Genomic DNA, 18069 nt, shown 5'->3' on the forward strand with positions numbered 1-18069 from the left:
GATATGATGTTCCCCTCAGCATGTTTTCCCCCTTCCCATTATTATTTGTTTAGCTTCTAATTGTTGTTATTTTCTCGTATATAATTTAACTACACAGGTTCATGTTATTGTCGTGTCCTAGCCTCATCACTACTTTGCCGAGGTTAGGCTCGGCACTTACCAGTACATGGGGTCGGTTGTACTGATACTGCATTCGTCACTTTCTGTGCAGATTTCGGTACCGGACCTCGTTGATCGGAATTGGGTTGCTGCCTTCAGTCCATCAGGAGACCCAAGGTAGATCTGCCGATGTTCGCAGACCCTGGAGTCCCCTTCCATTTATCTTAGTTCCCTGTTTTCTTTCATTTCGAGAACAGATTTATTTTCTTTAAACCAGTATTTGTAGTAACTCTTAGAAGTTCGTGGATTGTGACATCAGATCTTTGCGTAGTCGTGTATTAGTGTTTAGATTGTTATAAAATTTCCGTACTTCTTGTCTTGTTTAGTTTAGATTATTGTTAATTACATTTTTGGTTAGTGATTAGCGTGTTAGATTTTTATCTGTTGGCTTGCCAAGCATTCTAAAGGTTAGGCGCTATCACGATCCCGATGGTGGGAAATCCGGATCGTGACAAGTTGGTATCAGAGCACTAGGTTGCCTAGGTCTCACAATTCACGAACAAGCTAGGTAGAGTCTGAGGGATCGGTGCGGAGACGTCTGTTTTTATCCCCCTGAGGCTACCGAGTTTATGAATAACTTCACATCTATTCTTCTCTGTCGTGCGATTTGATTTATCAATGCTAATTGAACTCTCTACTCTTGTTCTTTCACAGATGGCGAGAACACGTACCACTTCATCAGCTGATCAGTAGCCCGAGCCTCCAATGGCAGCTCCTACGAGGGGCAAAGACGAGGCTGAGGCCATGCTAGAGGCCGAGGCAGGGGCAAGGCTCAGGCTAGAGCTCGAGCAGCAGCACCAATAGCGGAGCCTCAGGTGGAGTTTGATGATGAGGTTCCGGCCCAGACCATTCATGCAGGGCCAACTCAGGTTCTAGAGGGGTTCATCCCTACCCCGGTACTCCAGGATGCTTTGGTCCGTCTAGTGGGCCTTATGGAGAGCATAGCTCAGGCTGGCACATTTCCTGTAGCACCAGCCGTCTCCCAGGCTGGGGGAGGAGCCCAGACTCCCGCTATCCACACTCCAGAGCAGATGGCTCCTCAGTTTCAGACCCCAACAGCTCAGTTGGTGGGAGTAGCTCAGGCGGTTGTTGCGACTTAGACCGGTGATGGGTCAGTTATGTCTTCTGATGCTTTGATGAGGTTGGCCAAGTTCACCAAGCTTTTTTCCGGTTCATTTCAGTGGGGCAGCTTTTGAGGACCCCCAGGATTATCTTGACCGCTTCCATGAGGTGTAGCAAAACATGGGGATAGTGGAGACCAATGGGGTCGACTTAGCTGTATTCCAGATGATAGGGTCCGCCAAGAGATGGTGGAATGGTTTTGTGTTGACTAGACCAGCTGAGTCGCCTGCCTTGACTTGGGACCAGTTCTCTCAGCTATTTCTCGAGAAGTTCCTTCCTATCACTCAGAGAGAGGACTATCGCAGGCGGTTCGAGCATCTTCAGCAGGGTTCTATGACCGTCACTCAGTACGAGATTAGGTTTATTGATTTGGCCCGTCATGCTCTTCTTATACTCCCCACCAAGAGAGAGAGAGAGAGAGGGAGAGAGAGAAGGTTTATTGAGAGACTCACTCAGCCCATCAGATTGCAGATGGCTAAGGAGGCAGGGAGCGAGATTTCTTTCCAGGATGCGGCCAATGTGGCCAGGCGAATTGAGATGTTCTTAGCTTAGGGGAGTGGTCAGGAGTCTGACAAGAGGCCTCGTCATTCTGGTAGGTTTAGTGGTGCCTCGTCTGGAGGCAGGGATTCTTTTGGTAGAGGCCATACTCCCAGGCCGTTTCACTCAGCACTTCAGGCTTCTCACGGTGCTTCAGGTGGTCGTGGATCCCATACGCAGTATTCTGACCAGCTAGCCTACAATGCACCACCAGCTCCTATCAGTGCACCTCCTCTCCAGAGTTTTCAGGGTGGTTACCCAGGCCGTCATGGTCAGTTTCAGGGTCAGCAGTCTCAACAGTCGAGATCTTGTTATACTTGTGGTGATCCGAGGCACATTGCTAGATTTTGCCCTCGAGCATGGAGCAGTTCTCAACATCAGGTTTCTCGTGCCATGGTTCAGGCACCGGGTGTTCCACCGCCCGCCTAATCAGGCAGAGGTAGGGGTCAGGCAGCTAAAGGTGGAGGTCGAGGTATTAGAGGTGGAGGTCAGGCCGCTAGAGGTGGAGGCCAGCCAGCAGGAGGTCGTCTTAGGGATGTAGTTCAGAGTGGTGGGGCCCAGCCCCGATGTTATGCTTTCCCGGCCAGGCTTGAGGCTGAGTCATCCGACGCTGTTATCACAGGTACTGTTTCAGTTTGCAGTAGAGATGCTTCAGTTCTATTTTATCTAGGGTCTACATACTCCTATGTGTCATCTTATTTTGCTACATACTTGGTTGTGCCTCGTGATTCTTTGAGTGCTTCTGTATATGTGTCCACACCGGTGGGTGATTCTATTGTTGTAGATCGTGTCTTTCGCTCGTGTGTGGTTATTATTGGGGGTCTTGAGACTAGCATAGATCTCCTACTTCTTGATATGGTCGATTTTGATGTCATTTTGGGGATGGATTGGCTATCACCTTATCATGCTATATTGGACTGTCACGCCAAGACTGTGATCTTAGCCTTGCTGGGGTTGCATCGATTGGAGTGGAGAGGGACTCCTGGTCATTCTATAAGTAAGGTTATATCTTATATGAAGGCTCGGCGTATGGTCGAGAAGGGGTGTTTGGCTTATTTGTCTTACATTCGTGATTCCAGTGCGGAGGTTCCTTCCATGGAATCCGTACCAGTTGTTCGTGAGTTTCCAGAGGTATTTCCTGCAGACCTGTCGGGGATGCCACCCGACAAGGATATTGACTTTTGCATTGATTTGGCTCCGGGAACTCAGCCCATTTCTATTCTACCATACCGTATGGCCCCGCCACAGTTGGAAGAATTAAAGGAGTAGTTGCAAGATTTGCTTGATAAGGGCTTCATTAGGCCTAGTGTCTCGCCATGGGGTGCGCCAGTGTTGTTTGTAAAGAAAAAGGATGGGTCGATGAGGAAGTGCATAGACTATCGGCAGTTGAACAAAGTCACCATCAAGAACAAGTACCCATTGCCAAGGATTGATGATTTATTTGATCAGCTTCAGGGTGCCAAAGTGTTTTCGAAGATTAATTTGAGATCTGGTTACCATCAGTTGAGTATTAGGGCATCCAATGTCCCTAAGACAGCTTTTTGAACTCGGTATGGGCATTATGAGTTTCTAGTGATGTCATTTGGGTTGACAAATGCCCCAGCAACATTTATGGATTTGATGAACCGAGTGTTCAAGCCCTATTTAGATTCCTTCGTGATTATTTTTATTGATGATATCTTGATCTACTCTCGCAGTCGAGATGAGCATGAGTAGCATCTTCGGATCGTTCTTCAGACTCTGAGAGACAGCCAGTTATATGCTAAGTTTTCGAAATGTGAGTTTTTGTTGAGTTCAGTTGCATTCTTGGGTCACGTTGTATCGACAGAGGGTATTCAGGTGGATCCTAAGAAGATCGAGGCAGTCAAGGACTGGCCTAGGCCCACATCTGCTATAGAGATTCGGAGTTTCTTGGGCTTGGCGGGTTATTACCGTCAGTTTGTGGAGGGGTTTTCATCTATAGCAGCCTCGATGACCAGGTTGACCCAGAAGGGTGCCCCGTTCAGGTGGTTGGACGAGTGTGAGGCGAGNGCCAAGCAGGGTTTACAGTTGAGATGATGGAGTTTTTAAGGATGCAGGGTCGTGTTTGTGTGCCTAATGTGGATGGGATTTGTGGGTTGATTCTAGAGGAGGCCCACAGTTCCCAGTATTTCATTCATCCGGGTGCCGCTAAGATGTATCAGGACTTGCGGCAGCATTATTGGTGGATGAGGATGAAGAAGGATATTGTTGCATATGTAGCTCGGTGTTTGAATTGTCAGCAAGTAAAGTACGAGCATCAGAGACCTGATGGTTTACTTTAAAAGATTGAGATTCCTGAGTGGAAGTGGGAGCGTATCACTATGAACTTCGTTGTTGGACTCCCACAGACTCAGAGGAAGTTCGACACAGTATGGAATATTGTGGATAGGCTGACTAAGTCAGCGCATTTCATTCCTGTGGCAGTTTCCTATTCTTCGGAGCGATTGGTAGAGATTTATATCCGTGAGATCGTTCGCCTTCATGGTGTGCCCGTGTCTATCATTTCTGATCGGGGTACGCAGTTTACCTCACATTTTTGGAGGGCAGTACAGCGTGAGTTGGGTACGCAAGTCGAGTTGAGCACAGCATTTCATCCTCAAACGGACGGACAGTCCGAGCGTACTATTCAGATTCTGGAGGATATGCTCCGCGCCTGTGTTATTGACTTTGGGGGTTCTTGGGATCAGTTTTTGCCATTAGCGGAGTTTGCCTACAACAACAGTTATCAATCGAGCATCCAGATGGTTCCCTATAAGGCATTATATGGTTAGCGGTGTCGGNNGTTTTTGAACCCAATTCGGGGTTCCAGGCCTTTAAAACCTCATTTTCTTTCTCCTCGATTTGCGTGCGCAGTCCGAGCGCATTTCCGGAAAGCCTCTATGTGAAAGTTTGAGAAAATATTAAGTTTTGCCTTTAAAAGTTGATTATAGTTGACTTCGTCAACATTTTGAGTAAACGGATCCGGACCCGTGTTTTGACGGACCCAGAGGGTCCGTAGTAAAATATGGGACCTGGGTGTATGCTCGGAATCGAATTTCGAGGTCCCTAGCCCAAGAAATGAATTTTTGATAAAAATTGTTAAACTGGAAATATAAAGGTTTTAAGAATTTGTCTAATAATTGATTTTGTTGATACCGGGTCCGTATTGTGGTTCCGGAGCCCGGTACAGGTTCGTTATGATATTTGTACCTTATATGTGAAGTTTGGTGAGAAACGGGACTGATTTGATGTGATTCGGACCTTTGGTTGAGAAAATAGAACTTTTGAACTTTCTTGAAAATTTCATGCAATTTGATGCTAAATTCGTAGTTCTAGGTGTTATTTTGGAGATTTGATCATGCGAGCAAGTCCGTATGATATTTTTAGACATGTGTGCATGTTTGGTTTGGAGCCCCGAGGGCTAGGGTGAGTTTCGGATAGGCTACGGGATGTCTAGACTTAGAAAACCTAGTGTTGGATAGTTGCAGAAGTTGCAGGTCTCAGATCTCAGGAGTGCGGCCGCGGAGTGAAATTCGCGGACCGCGGTAGGGTAAGGCTCAGGTTGCGCAGCCGCACCCATAATATCACAGACCGCGGTGGGGTTTCGCGACCGCGCTTGAAATTTCACGGACCACGTAGTATAGATCAGAGAGGTGCTATATAAACGGGATTTTTCATTCATTTTTCAATTTTTCAAACCGTAAAACATAAGAGGCGATTTTCAAAACACTTCTTCTTCCCCAAATCATAAGTAAATGATTCTTAACTCATTTCTTTCACTCTTTTACTTCTTTTTACAAGATTTTATCCTGGAATCTAGGGTTTCATTGTAGAATTGGGGATTTTGGGTAGAACTTAGGAATTTCGAAATTTGGGAATTTAGACCTCAAATTGAGGTCGGATTCCAAAATCAATTGTATATCCGGGCTTGGGGGTGAATGGGTAATCGGGTTTTGGTCCGAATTTCGGGTTTGGACCAAGCGGGCCCGGTGTTGACTTTTGTTGACTTTTTTCAAAAATGACCTAAATTGAATTCTTTGCTATCATGGGTAGTTCCTAAGGGTTAAATTGAATTGTTTGATTGGTAATTTCTAGATTTTATTGGCCCGGAGGCTAGTGTGAAAGGAAAGGCGGTGATTGAGCTTTGAGTTTGGCCGTGGTAGCGAGGTAAGTGTTGTGGTAACCTTAGCTTGAGGGATTAGGTATTGTTGCCTTATTTGCTATGTGATTAGTTGTTGAGTACGACGTATAGGTGAGGTGACGAGTATCTATACGTTATTGTCGGGTCATAGCATGCGAGTGAGTCTTATACTTGTGACTGTTGTATTTCTTTATACGTATTGTTCATGCTTAAACTGGTTATTCTTTATGTTAAACAAGTCTTATTATGTTTTACTGGTATTGGATATTGGTTGAGTGTTGACTCAAGCTGAGATTTATATTGTGAAGTTAAATGCTGAAACGAGGTTGGTTATTGATGATTCCCTTGCTGGGTTGTTATTGTTCTGTTTGTTTGGGTGAGGAAGAGTGTAAAGCACGAAGGGTGATGCCGTGCAATATTGTGTGAGTGAGTGATAAAGCACGAAGGGTGATGCCGTGCCATATTCTGTGAGTGTTAATGCACGAAGGGTGATGTCGTGCTGTATTCTAAGAGTGATAATGCACGAAGGGTGATGTCATGCCATGTTATGAGAGAGTTAATGCATGAAGGGTGATGCCGTGCCATTTCTGTTGTTTCTTATGGTAAGGATGAGAGTTAATGCACGAAGGGTGATGCCGTGCCATTTTTGTTGTTTCTTGTGGTAAGGACGAGAGTAAAAGCACGAAGGGTGATGCCGTGCACTGGTTTGTCGTGTTATTTCTTTCGTTGGTGTAAAAGCATGTTATTTACTGTGTCTCTTTACTGTTCTATTTCAAGATTTGATGTTCCCCTCAACATGTTTTCCCCCTTCCCATTATTATCTGTTTAGCTTCCAATTGTTGTTATTTTCTTGTATATAATTTAACTGCATAGGTTCATGTTATTGTCGTGTCCTAGCCTCGTCACTACTTCGCTGAGGTTAGGCTCGGCACTTACCAGTACATGGGGTCGGTTGTATTGATACCGCACTCTGCACTTTCTGTGCAGATTTCGGCACCGGACCTCATTGATCGAAGTTGGGTTGCTGCCTTCAGTCCATCAGGAGACCCAAGGTAGATCTGCCCACGTTCGCAGACCCTGGAGTCCCCTTCCATTTATCTTAGTTCCCTGTTTTCTTTCACTTCGAGAACAGATGTATTTTTTTTAAACCAGTATTTGTAGTAACTCTTAGAAGTTCGTGGATTGCGACACCATATCATTGGGTAGTCGTGTATTAGTGTTTAGATTGTTATATAATTTCCGCACTTCTTATCTTGTTTAGTTTAAATTATTGTTAATTACTATTTTGGTTAGTGATTAGCGTGTTAGATCCTTATCTGTTGGCTTGCCTAGCATTCTATAGTTTAGGCGCCATCACGATCCCGATAGTGGGAAATCCGGATCGTGACATAATCAAACAATATACTTATAATTATACTGTAATTACATTATGACAAACAAACAGGTCCAATTACCTGGTGGCATTCGTGACATTCCAAACAGACCCTTATTATGATCGCAATAAGCGGTGTAAAATGGACCTTTGCTTGGTAATGGAGAGAAGGAAAACGGTAAAATAATGACACCTTTTTGAATACTGCTGTCTGTTCCTTCTCTCTCTCACACACACTCACACACTGAGAGAGGAGAGAGACATATACTCTCTCTTCCATACACTCATGCCCCTTTGTCTTTCCCTTTGCCGTTAAGTCTTCCTTTCTTCTGCTTCACCTAACCTCCAAATTTTCTTTACCCTCTTTGAACAATGGCAGCAACTTCTGCTCTTTCAGACTATTCCCAGCAACCCCATTTCAAAATTCCAAAACAAGCCTCAACAGTTAAGCAGCAGCACTCAAGTAAGTCCTCTTGTTCTAACATTTTCTTGAAATCTCTATTAGTCATGCTTGTTCTTGTTGTTATCCCACTCTTTCCTTCCCAAGCTCCTGACTTTATAACCCAAAGTATAGTAACTCAGTTCTGGGAGCTTTTCCACCTTTTGTTCATTGGCATTGCTGTGTGTTATGGCTTGTTTTGTAAAAGAAGTAGTACCAAGACTTATACTGAAACACATTCAAGATTTGAGAGTTCAGATGCATATGCTGCTTCTGGGATTTCAAATGTAGCTTCAATCTTTGATAATGGGCTTGAAAATTTTAGTGGGTCTGATGAGAAAACAGTGATCCCAAATTGGGATTCTCAGTTCTTGCATTATCAAAGTAGGGGCCAAGAAAGGTTTGAGCTTGTTGAGGGTGAAAAGGTTAGATCCTTTTTAGGTGAAAATGGGGCTCAAAATTTTTGTGGGTCTGATGCCCCAAATTGGGATTCTCAGCTCTTGAATTATGAGTATGGAGGTCAAGAAAGGTCTAATCTTGATGAAGGTGAGAAAAGTAGATCTTTTTCAGATGTTGATGGGGTCGAAAACACGGGTGGGTTGAATGAGAAGGAAGTAGCTCAAGTTTGGAATTCTCAGTACTTTGTTGGTGAATCTATGGTGGTTGTTGCCAATGGAAACTATGGGGTTGAAAAGGTTGGCCACATTGACCATAAACCTTTAGGCTTGCCTGTTAGGAGCCTGAGAAACAGACTTGTTAATGCTGAAAACCCGGAATTTATTCATGAAAATACTGCTAATTCAGGGGGTTCTTCTGGTAGTATTGGTTATGAAGTTAGAGGGGAAAAGGTAAGAGGTATGGCTCCTATCAATTTGGGGAGGAAGTTTGAGGAAGCTTCTCGACCTCGCCAAGTTTCATGGCGATCAAGGTCTCAGAAGGGGGAAATAGGAGGGGTGAAAGTTAGACCACCTTCACATACTAGGCCTCACTCGGTTGGACAATTGGAGTTTGGGCATCTCAAGTCTAGGTCGTTCAGTAGAGCAGTGTCCTCTCGGACTAGTCCTACTTCTTCTTCACCAAGTATTACCTCGCCTTCATCCTCTTATTCTTCAGAAAATGGAAGTGTCAAAATGGAAATGCGACACTCTGACCCACATTATGCATTTGAGAGTATATCTATCTCAGCTTCACAACAGACAGGTGCACCCATTGGAGAAGCAGCAGTTTTAACTTCAAAGGTCAACGAATCTAGCAATCAGTCATTTCCAGAAATGAATGTGCAGCTGAGAAATGACTATGAAGAGGATGCAACAAAGATGAAGATGAATCCTTCTAGCGTAGAAGCATCTCAGGTTCAAGGTCATCCGCATTCTGAGTCCCACTGTGATGGAGAACCCGAGTTGGGGGATCTAGAGCCATGGTCATTCTGGAATCGGATACGCTCTCATATTGTTTCCAATTCTTCTTCTCCCAGAGCAATCTCACCATTATCTGCTGCCTCTCCAGAAATGCCAAGCTCCAGAAAGGAAGAACTTGAGAGCCTGAAGAATGTCAAGCCTCCATCTGTCCGAGTTAGTCAACCAACAGCAAGATCAGTGAATGATGCAGCTGCATTCGTTGCTCCAAAGACTCGGCGATCTACTGTTGGTTCTTCTTCAGAGTTTGATACTCATTGTACATCTAAAGATAAATTGAAGGATGTTGGATCTGTGAATGATGAAGAAACATACCATACCTCAAAGTCTCGAGCATTTAGCATTGGATCTTCTTCAGAAATAACCATGCATGGAAATTCAAAATTGAAGCATGCCAGCAAGGATCTTAAAGAGGATTCTTCATACACACAAAAAGAAAATGCCAATTCATTGGTCTCAGATGTGAAACAACGCATACCTGCTAAAACTTTGTCAAGGGGAAAATCAGTCAGAACATTTAGATCCCGCAGAAGTTATATTGGTAGATCAAAAAGAAAGGAAGGTTGTCCAAAAGAAACTGGAGACATAAATGAGGTAAATTGTGATGAATTTGACTCGGTATCATCCATGAAGTTCACCAACAGCGAAGGGCATGCAAATCCACTAGTCAATTCCCAAAAAGACATTCTTGACAACTGTGGGCCAATTCCAAGCTCAGCATTCTCTGAAAGTGAGCGTGATGCAAAGCAACTTTTTGTGAATACAGATATTGTGGAATCTAAGGAGAACTCAGAATGCGAAGGGAACTCTGAGAGTGTGTTAACCAATCATCATATGAGTTCTGATGAAGAAGCTGACTTTAACCTTGCTGATGATGCGGATCTAGGAAGTGAGGTTGATAGAAAAGCCGGTGAATTCATTGCCAAGTTCAGAGAACAGATTAGGCTTCAGAAAATTGAATCATTTCGACGGACCAGTGGTTAGTAGTTAACAATTTATCATGAGGTATGTATAGTAATTCGAGTATGCTAAAGAGGGATGTTCTTCCCTTGTTTAGTTGGAACTCAATAGGGAAATTGGTCATTTGTTTATATGTTTAGCCTCTCTTTATGAAATCATATACTTGGAGTGTTATTAGAAATTACCTGCTCGGGTATCTAGGAGGGACACACTCCGTCCCTTCTTGGAAGAGCAAATCCATTGTCTATTGGAAAACTATCTTTAGAGTTTTCCATGATTATGACTTTCATTTTACTCAGAATTCATGTTACCTTGCAGTTCAAGATTATTTTTAGTTTATTTTCATATGGATATATATTCTTCAAGGTGAATTCATATCCACATTTGTCTCATTCGTCATTCTCATTCTAGAAGTGCTGAATTGCCCAAACTTTAATTTCAGATTGCTGTGACAAATTTGTTTGTCTCCTATTGTACTATAACTAGTTTTTTCCTTCATAATTGCATTAGCTTTCACTGTGTTTCTTTACTCTTTTTTCAGTTTGAACTCTCATTACTTCATTCTTGACCCTTGGTATCTCTATGTTGACCTGCAAATCTTGGTGTTTGTTTCAAAAACAGGTGGAATTTCTTTTTCTAATTTGTTTTTCAGCTTCTGCAGAACTGGAGGAAAAAAAAAGTCCGAACATTTTTGAAAACAAATGCCACCTTACAATTTTAGTTGAAGCAAAAAGGATTATCTGTTTTTTGTCCTATATAGTTTTGCAAAGTTGTCTTTTAGTATTATGGAGCTTAAAGGCCTGCTTCTTGTTTGTCATAATTGAACTGAGGAGAGCATTTTTTTTTTTAAAGTTTCAGCATCTGGCTTTCAATGATATGATATATGGAGATGGTCATAGTGATTTAGAAACCAACAAAAATGAACTGTCATTCTGTCATTCTGTTGTGTGAAAAAATTGATTCAAGTATGTATTAAGATTTGAGCAAAAGAGTCTTGCACATGTCATGTCATTAGTGAAAGAACAAATTCTTTCTCATAAGTTTGTTGAGACCCCCTTGGTTTCTTTGTTAAAAAGAATAGAAGCAAATTGTTCAGACTTTAGTCCTATATTTTGAATATGTTACTAGAACTTCATACTTGTTTGATGATTTTCTTCTTTCTATCTAATATCATCAACATTAGTCAAAAAGGATTTCCTTTCCAAAGCTACTGCACACATTGGACTATAAGGCCATCTCCAATGGTACTCTATTTTTTGCACCAAATCCAAATTTGGTGCAAGAAATAGAGTAAAATTGCTCCAATGGTACTCCATTTGTTGCTCTATTATAGAGCATGTTTGGTGCAACACTATTCATTACTCTATATTTGGTTTAATAATATTTTATTCATTTTTTTTATTGTTGAACTTTCAATTGTTTGAAGTCGACATTGCACCGATCTTTGGTTGCGCTCCACCCAATTCTCTTCCTTTCCATGATTGTAACCTGCAACGATTCTATTCCAAAAATTATCTTTAGATTGATATATTCCCGTTATTGGATCTTGTGAAACATCTAAATAAACTTGACATAATAATTTATCTTCATTTACAGTGTATCCTGCCGACCGACCAGACATTTTTAAGTGATTAGAGGAAAAATGGATTATAAGATTACAGAAAAACAAAAGCTAATTGTGGTTATGGAGTAGTATATTCCCTCTTCCATATATAGAGATAAAGTAGACACAAAGGGCATATTTTATCTTAATATCAACCGTAGGATTGGATTTCATCACATTATGGTATGCCCGGTACCAACAATGACATTAACGTTTCAGAATCATCAAATTTATTCTCCAATCTCGCTAATGGTATTGCTCCTCCAGCGCGCTATGTTATTCATGGAAAAGAATATGACACCGGTTATTATTTAGCTGACGGTATATATCCAAAATGGTCTACTATTGTACAAACTATCCGGGAACCACATTCAGCAAAGAAGAGATATTTTGCAGTGAAACAAGAATCAAAAAGAAAAGATGTTGAACGTGCATTCGGAGTTTTGCAATCGCGTTTTGCAATTATTGCAGGTCCGTCACGTTTTTGGAGAAAAGAGGTCCTACGTGATATAATGACCACATGTATTATACTGCACAACATGATAATTGAGGACGAGCGTGATCTTAATGCACCAATTGAAGATGCGCGTGAATGTCCAGCTCCTACGGTAGAANATTCGAACAAGTTTTTAATTCGAACTACAAAAAAATTAAGGATAAAGATGCGCATTTCGCACTTCGTAATACATTAATCGAGCATTTATGGGAGAATAGAGGCGAAAATTAAATATTTATGTGGTACTTAAATTAAATTTGACTATGATGTAATATTTATTTAATTATGTTTTATTAATGATTTCACTTTTTGTTAATTTATCCTTTATGTAAAATTTTGTAATAAATGATTATATAAGTGGTGAATGTGAATTATATATAATGAATATGGAAAAAAGAAAAAAGATAGTATTAGTTTGAAGGAAATAAAAAATGAAAAATAAATAGAAGAAAATAATATAATATAGAAGAGAGAGAAAATTTGGTGTAAAAAATAGTGTGATTGTTGGAGTAGATTTGGTGTTGCACCATTTTAGAGTGAAAAATGGTGCAAAAAATAGAGTGATTGTTGGAGATGCCCTAAGAACAATAAAATGTTAACACCAAATGATGTGGTGCTGGATGGGACTGCTCTTCCCTTAACCAGAGGTCTCGAGTTCGAGCCCTGGGTATGGAAAAATTCTTGGTAGGGAGCGTTTTTCTCCGAATGAAGCCCTACGCGGCGCGAATCCGGATATAATCGGGCTCCAATGTGGGTACCGGACACCGGATGGGAAACCAAAAAAAAAAAAAATCAATAAAATGTTAGCTCACTATAAATCTGTTATAAAAGTAAACAAGTCAATGGATTGCCTTATCAAAGTCTTGGTGTAACACCTGAGAGATGTGGTAGAATGGCTGAGACTCTCTAATCTTAAATATAAAAATGTTGGGTTTGAATTTTGAGAATGGAGGAACTGCACGGGCTAGCCAGTTTTCGGACTGGTCATTCAAAAATAGCCAGCATTTGCAAAGTCATTGAAAAATAGCCACTATTTTGCCATTATTTTGCTGCAACACGGAAAGTTCCAGCATAATATACTGGAGATCGGTGCACCTGTGTATGAACTTCCAGCATATTATGCTGGAACTCCAACACGCGGAAAGTTCCAGTATAATATTCTGGAAATTGGAGCATCGATGCTCCAATCTCCAGTATATTATGCTGGACCGGTATATTATACTGGAACTCCTCCAGTATATTATACTGGAGTTTCAGTATAATATACTTTAACTCCAGTATATTATACTGGAGTATTTTTCCGGATTTTGAACAGTGTTTTCGTTCAGATTTATCTTTATATCAAAAGTGGCTAAATTTCGATTACTTTTGAAACTATGTCTATTTTTGAATGACCAGTTGCAAATCTGGCTATTTTTGAATTTCTCCCGGAATTTATGGTAAGGAGCACTTCACCTTTAAATGGATTATATGCGGTGCAAATCTTGATTAATTGGGTTAATTGATTTCGGATTTAGAAAGGCTAAGCAAAAATCAAATCAAAGTCTTGGTGTTCCTGCTATGTCAACAGCTTTTCTTTTATTTCGCTAGAAAGTTTGGGCACATGCAAATTACACTGATTTCCATTAAAAATATAGTAATTAGTCATATGCTACTTGTTGGCTTTTAGCTTCACTTACTAAGTTTAATCAACTTGTTAGGATCTTACTTTTATTTGTCACGTTTTTAAGTCATGCATGTCAATTTTAGAAGCATGGTGACGCAGTTGCACTAATATTTATAGATGTAAATTATTACAATATTATAAAGAATATAATGCTAGTTGTGTTGTTCAAAACAACAATGAATCAAATCTAGAAAAAGCAAAGGAGTTGTTATAACCTACTATGATTAATATCGAGACAGTCAATATCAACAACCGAATTCCATAATTAGCATGACAACAACCATCAAAAACATTGATGAAGAGTTGCACTTAAATAGAACTCGAATCAACATATCAATTCATTCATTCTAATCAGAAAAGCCTATGTTATATTCTATTGCATTTTCTTAGAAGTTAACTGAAAGTATGTGTTATTTTCTTTTGTGTAATTGGTTATAAGACTTGTATATTCAAAGGACTAGAACGACAAAAAGAGAACGCCTCTTAACAGCTTGTTTGGATGGTTGTTACGTATCGTTTCATAATGTGTCATATCGTATTGTATTGCATTGTACTGTATCTTTTGATAAATATAATGTTTGAATAGATTGTGTCGTTTGCTATCGTTTCATAATATCACGCACCAGCAAGATAAAGAATAAACTTGCAATATTATAAAGAAAAATTATGATACGGGGTAAAATTATTATATAAAAAAGTAGAGTAAATAATAAAATAAAATTATTTTTAAAATATAATGAAGGGTGAGATTGAGAGAAAAAGACAAGGTAACGACTCGACCACACCAAATCGGTCGTTACATAAAGTGACACATTTCGTCGTTATGTAACGACGAATTTAACGATACGATACAATAAAATTTAAGTAACAATCAAAACAAACATCGTATTTAAGGTAACAATACGATACAATACAATGGGTAACAACCCTCCATAAGATAGAGGGTATTATTGCAAAATGCCATAGGACTCAATAAGACAAAATTCAAACGATGAAACTTGGAGATGGTCTCGTTCAAAATAAATGATTCAATTGTGATGAACAAGAAATATATGTAAAAATAGCACGGTCTAGTCAGTTTTCGGACTCATTCAAAAATAGTTAGCGTTTACCAAGTTAATGAAAAATAGCCACTATTTTGCTGCAACAGAGACCGGTCCAGCAAAATATACTGGAGTTCGGTGCACCTATGTATGAACTTCAAGCATATTATGCTGGAACTCCAACACACGGAAAGTTCCAGCATAATATACTAGAGATTCGAGCACTTGTGTATGAACTTCCAGCATATTATACTGAACCGGTATACTTTGCTGGAACTCCAGTATATTATGCTGGAGTTCTAGTGTACTTATGCTGGAACTCCATCATATTATGCTGGAGTTCCAGCATACTTATCCTGGAACTCCAGTATAATATGCTGGAGTTCAAGTATACTTATGCTGGAACTCCAGCATAATATACTGGCATATTTTTTGGGTTTTGAACAGTGTGTTCGCTCAGATTTATCTTTACATGAAAAGTGGCTATTTTTAAACGACTACTTGTAAATTTGGCTATTTTTGAATTTCTCCCGAAATATATTAAACTTTGTAGACTTTGGGCCACTAATAACCAAAGAGAGTCTTAGAGATCTACTAAAGTCATTCAAAAGATAGGCTTTGAAAGCTATAATGATTTTTTGTATGATAACTTCTTGGAGAAAATTAATAAACACTTGGATTAAAAAACATTTTCAGATCATTATTCTGAAGTATCATTAATTTGGATAAAAAAGATGTATAGCTTATAGGGCTAAGCCAAATATCTATATCTATATACTATATTAAAAGTACGAAACCCCTTAGCAAAATGTCGTTCGCCTTATTTACCCTTTATAAGTATATTCTACTTTGGATAAAATTGTAATTATAAACTCTAATAAATTTTTCTTCAATAAAACTAAAATTTGCCGTTTATTCCCGTTGTTGTTACGTACGGCTTTTTCTTTATTTAGGTTTAGGTCTCACTTTAAGTTTAGAATACTTTTACCAAATATTTACTTAGTTATGTCTAGGGGTGTTCACGGTTCGGTTTGGTCGGTTTTTGATTAAAATCAAAACCAAACCAATTTAATCGGTTTTTAAAATTTTAAAACCAAAACCAAACCAAATTAAATACAAACCATCGGTTTGATTGTTGTTGGTTTGGTTCGGTTTGGTTCGGTTTTTCGGTTCTTAGTAAGCTAATGATAAGTCGATAATATTAAAACAACGCTAGACAACAATCTGAAAATAATTGGCCAAATTTATGCTTTTTATATATTTCTTTGAGAACTGAAAGTTTATTTACATGTTTATATGAAAAGAATGAACAAAAAACAAACTAAAAGTTTGCTTTATCAAGCTTTAGCCATTGTTGTCTTGCAATTTGAATGTGCTTTCTTTACTCTTGTGGTGAGTTTTTTTTTAACTCTTCTTTTAGGCAAAAGTATGTGCGGAGGGTTAGAGAATTAGAGTCTATTAATGAAAAGAAAATTGGTCGAATCCTATTGTTTTGGGCTTAGGCAATCTTATAAGATATAACAGGATAAACCAAAATTCAAAATAACAATTAAAATTATTAACAAAAAGATATTATATTGTATATAAATAATTATTAAATTTTATATATAATTAATCGGTTTGGTTCGGTTTATTTTTCGGTTTTTTAAAATAGAACCAAAACCAAACCAAATATTATCGGTTTTTAAAATTTAAAACCAAAATCAATCGAAATAAAAAAAATATCGGTTTACTTAATCGGTTTGGTTCGGTTTTCGGTTTAGATCGGTTTTCCGTCAAACCGTGAACACCCCTAGTTATGTCTTTTAGTTGTTTACGTTTAGGATACACTTTAGATTTAGGACCCTTCATCAAAATTTCCTTATGCTATAGATCTTTCATAACAGCTTTGTTTTCGTCTTAATTATTGTATGCAGCTTTATTTTTTCAACAACTTTGATTTGCGTTTTAATTATTGTATCTTACAATTGATCATTGGACGGGGGTTTGGATACGGCGGTAACGATATCTCTAGAGGTAATTAAAATTTGTTTGTACTTGAGGTAAACCTTTTAACCTTTAGTGCGTTTTTGAAGTGAAGCAATAATAATGGTTCATGTATTCTTGACAGACTATTACAAATTGAAAAATTATTAGATTTGTGTTTTTTGTTTACAATTTTTCATATATGACTATCAGTTTAGTGGCTTAATTACATATTTTGTACAAGTTGTTTAGATTTTAGATCATTGCACTCCGTAATAAAAAAAGGTTAGGGCATTCTAACTCATGATACAAATTCAAATTTTATTAATTCAAGATCATTTTGCCTCATGTTTATAATTAAAATTACTAATTATTGTACCAGCTCAAGTTACTCATATTTTCTAAGATACACGGAGATAATCGACTGACTTGCAGTATGATCACGGAGCCCTTAAGGCAAAAATAAATAAATGATTTGCTTTACTTTTCGTTCAAGAACTTAAACACACTATTTTAATAATACATGATCACGCCCAACTATGCCTTATAAAAAGGACAATGCGGTCGCTGCAAATATAATCCGGTTTACAAGTCCGGAGTCGAATCCCACAGAGAGTTAACCTATCAACTGCTACCTTCAGACCCACCAAGTCTTCAGAACCAGCTTCCCAAATATTCAAATTCTCAGTTGATTGTTCTTTAATAACTAACTTGCAAGTAAATAAAAGGCTATAACTAAATTAGAAGGGTTGTAAACAATTATGAAAAAAAAAAAGCTAAGGCAATGATTTCCCCTATTGATGAAATCCCTTCTGTTTATGCTCATACAAATTTACCCACACATCTCTAGCAATCATGAACGCTAATCTTACCGCAAATCTCTCCCAAGTAATCACAGTAATCTACTATTGCACTCTCCCGAGATACACTAGCTTGCTTAAATTCGCACAATTCAATTTAAATTGCACCCAAGGCTTCGTTATTCCTAATCCCGCCTTTAAACCCGCAATTATAGATTCCTCTAATAATCTAGGAGTGGTGTTGTTCAACAATACCCTAAATATGCACTCTTTTCCAAGTTATGCACACTAAATAGGCACAGCTAATTGAGGATCCTGTCAATTAACTACAACGAACACGAAGTTGAACAA

At 39.1% G+C, this 18069-nt stretch overlaps 1 protein-coding gene across 1 annotated transcript; it reads left to right on the forward strand.

The window, feature by feature from the left end:
* On the forward strand, positions 7487–10516 carry LOC109224057. The gene has a single exon (XM_019388604.1). It carries the CDS (start codon positions 7704–7706, stop codon positions 10167–10169), a length of 2466 nt encoding a protein of 821 aa, XP_019244149.1. The 5' UTR covers positions 7487–7703; the 3' UTR covers positions 10170–10516.

Source organism: Nicotiana attenuata, chromosome 1 (genome assembly GCF_001879085.1).
Source record: "Nicotiana attenuata strain UT chromosome 1, NIATTr2, whole genome shotgun sequence".
Taxonomy (NCBI): domain Eukaryota; kingdom Viridiplantae; phylum Streptophyta; class Magnoliopsida; order Solanales; family Solanaceae; genus Nicotiana; species Nicotiana attenuata.